The 1,028-nt window shown below is 64.3% G+C and overlaps 1 protein-coding gene across 1 annotated transcript in view; it reads right to left on the bottom strand.

Annotated features, from left to right (window-relative positions):
- LMNA (lamin A/C) overlaps positions 1-948 on the bottom strand; it is a gene marked incomplete at both ends in the record, with an annotated part of 2,110 nt that extends 1,162 nt beyond the window's left edge. The window contains 3 exons of the mRNA XM_009573955.1: positions 199-403; positions 493-713; positions 823-948. Of these exons, the coding sequence (XP_009572250.1) occupies positions 199-403; positions 493-713; positions 823-948 (552 nt within the window). The remainder of the gene's footprint in view (positions 1-198; positions 404-492; positions 714-822) is intronic.
- Positions 949-1,028: the final 80 nt, after the last annotated feature.

Genomic DNA, 1,028 nt, shown 5'->3' with positions numbered 1-1,028 from the left:
CCCCAGGACAGGGCCCCCATCCCCTCCCTACTCCTGCTGGCCACACTAGTTCTGATACAGGCCAGGATGGCGTTGGCATGACCTGAGATCCCGTGATTTCTCCCCAGCTTGTCCCGCTTCACCTCCTGCCCGTGGGGTGAAGTGGGGCTGAACTACACCCCCAGGGATCCCAGGGATCCTTCCCGAAGGCACACGCACCTCGTTGGACTTGTTCCTGAGACGGACGAATCTGCCCTCCAAGTCCACCTCCTCCACGCCGACGCGGCCGCTTGTCCGGGCGTGATGGGAGAAGCTGGTCCGACTCTCGCTGTCCTCCAGTTTCCTCTTCTTGGAGGAGCCCGGGGTGGACAAGTGGCTACGGGATGCACCTTTGTGGGAGGAAGGGCTGGGGGACAGCCTCAGCCTGGGCAGGAGGAGAAGGTGAGATGGAGCCAGTGAGAACACGAGGGCTGGGACCCGCACAGCCCACCGGCTGCAGCGCCCCGCGCTCACCGCTCCTCCTCGCCCTCCAGCAGCTTGCGGTAGGCATTGATCTCCATGTCCAGAGCCAGCTTGATGTCCAGCAGCTCCTGGTACTCGTCCAGCTGCTGCTGCATGCGTGCCCGCATCTCGGCCATCTCCCGCTCCTTGTCGGAGAGCAGGCGCCTGTTGGTCTCGCGTTCCCTGGCCAGAATATCCTCCAAATCGTGCAGCTTCGCCTCCTTGGCGGCCAACTGTGGTGGGGAGGGAAGGTGAGGGGGGGCTGCTCCACCTGGGGCCATCCCCAGGAGGGGACCGTCCCCGGGGGCAGACATCCAGAGGAATCCCTTGGTCCTGACTCACCTGCTTCTGCAGCTGGCTGACTTCAGAGGAGAGGTTGTCGATGCGGATGCGGGTTTGCTGCAGCTCCTCGTGGGCAGCACCCACCATGTTGCTGTTCCTCTCAGCCGACTGCTTGGCGTTCTCCAGCTGGAGGACAAGACGGGTGGGTTAGCATCCCCAGCACCCTCTGCCCACCGGCACCCCGCAGGGCAGGGTGGGAAGAGGAC

The sequence above is a fragment of the Fulmarus glacialis genome, unplaced genomic scaffold, assembly GCF_000690835.1.
Source record: "Fulmarus glacialis isolate BGI_N327 unplaced genomic scaffold, ASM69083v1 scaffold29243, whole genome shotgun sequence".
Classification (NCBI taxonomy): Eukaryota; Metazoa; Chordata; class Aves; order Procellariiformes; family Procellariidae; genus Fulmarus; species Fulmarus glacialis.
The sequence above is the reverse complement of the archived record's forward strand: the minus strand, read 5'-3'. Positions and strand labels throughout refer to the sequence as shown.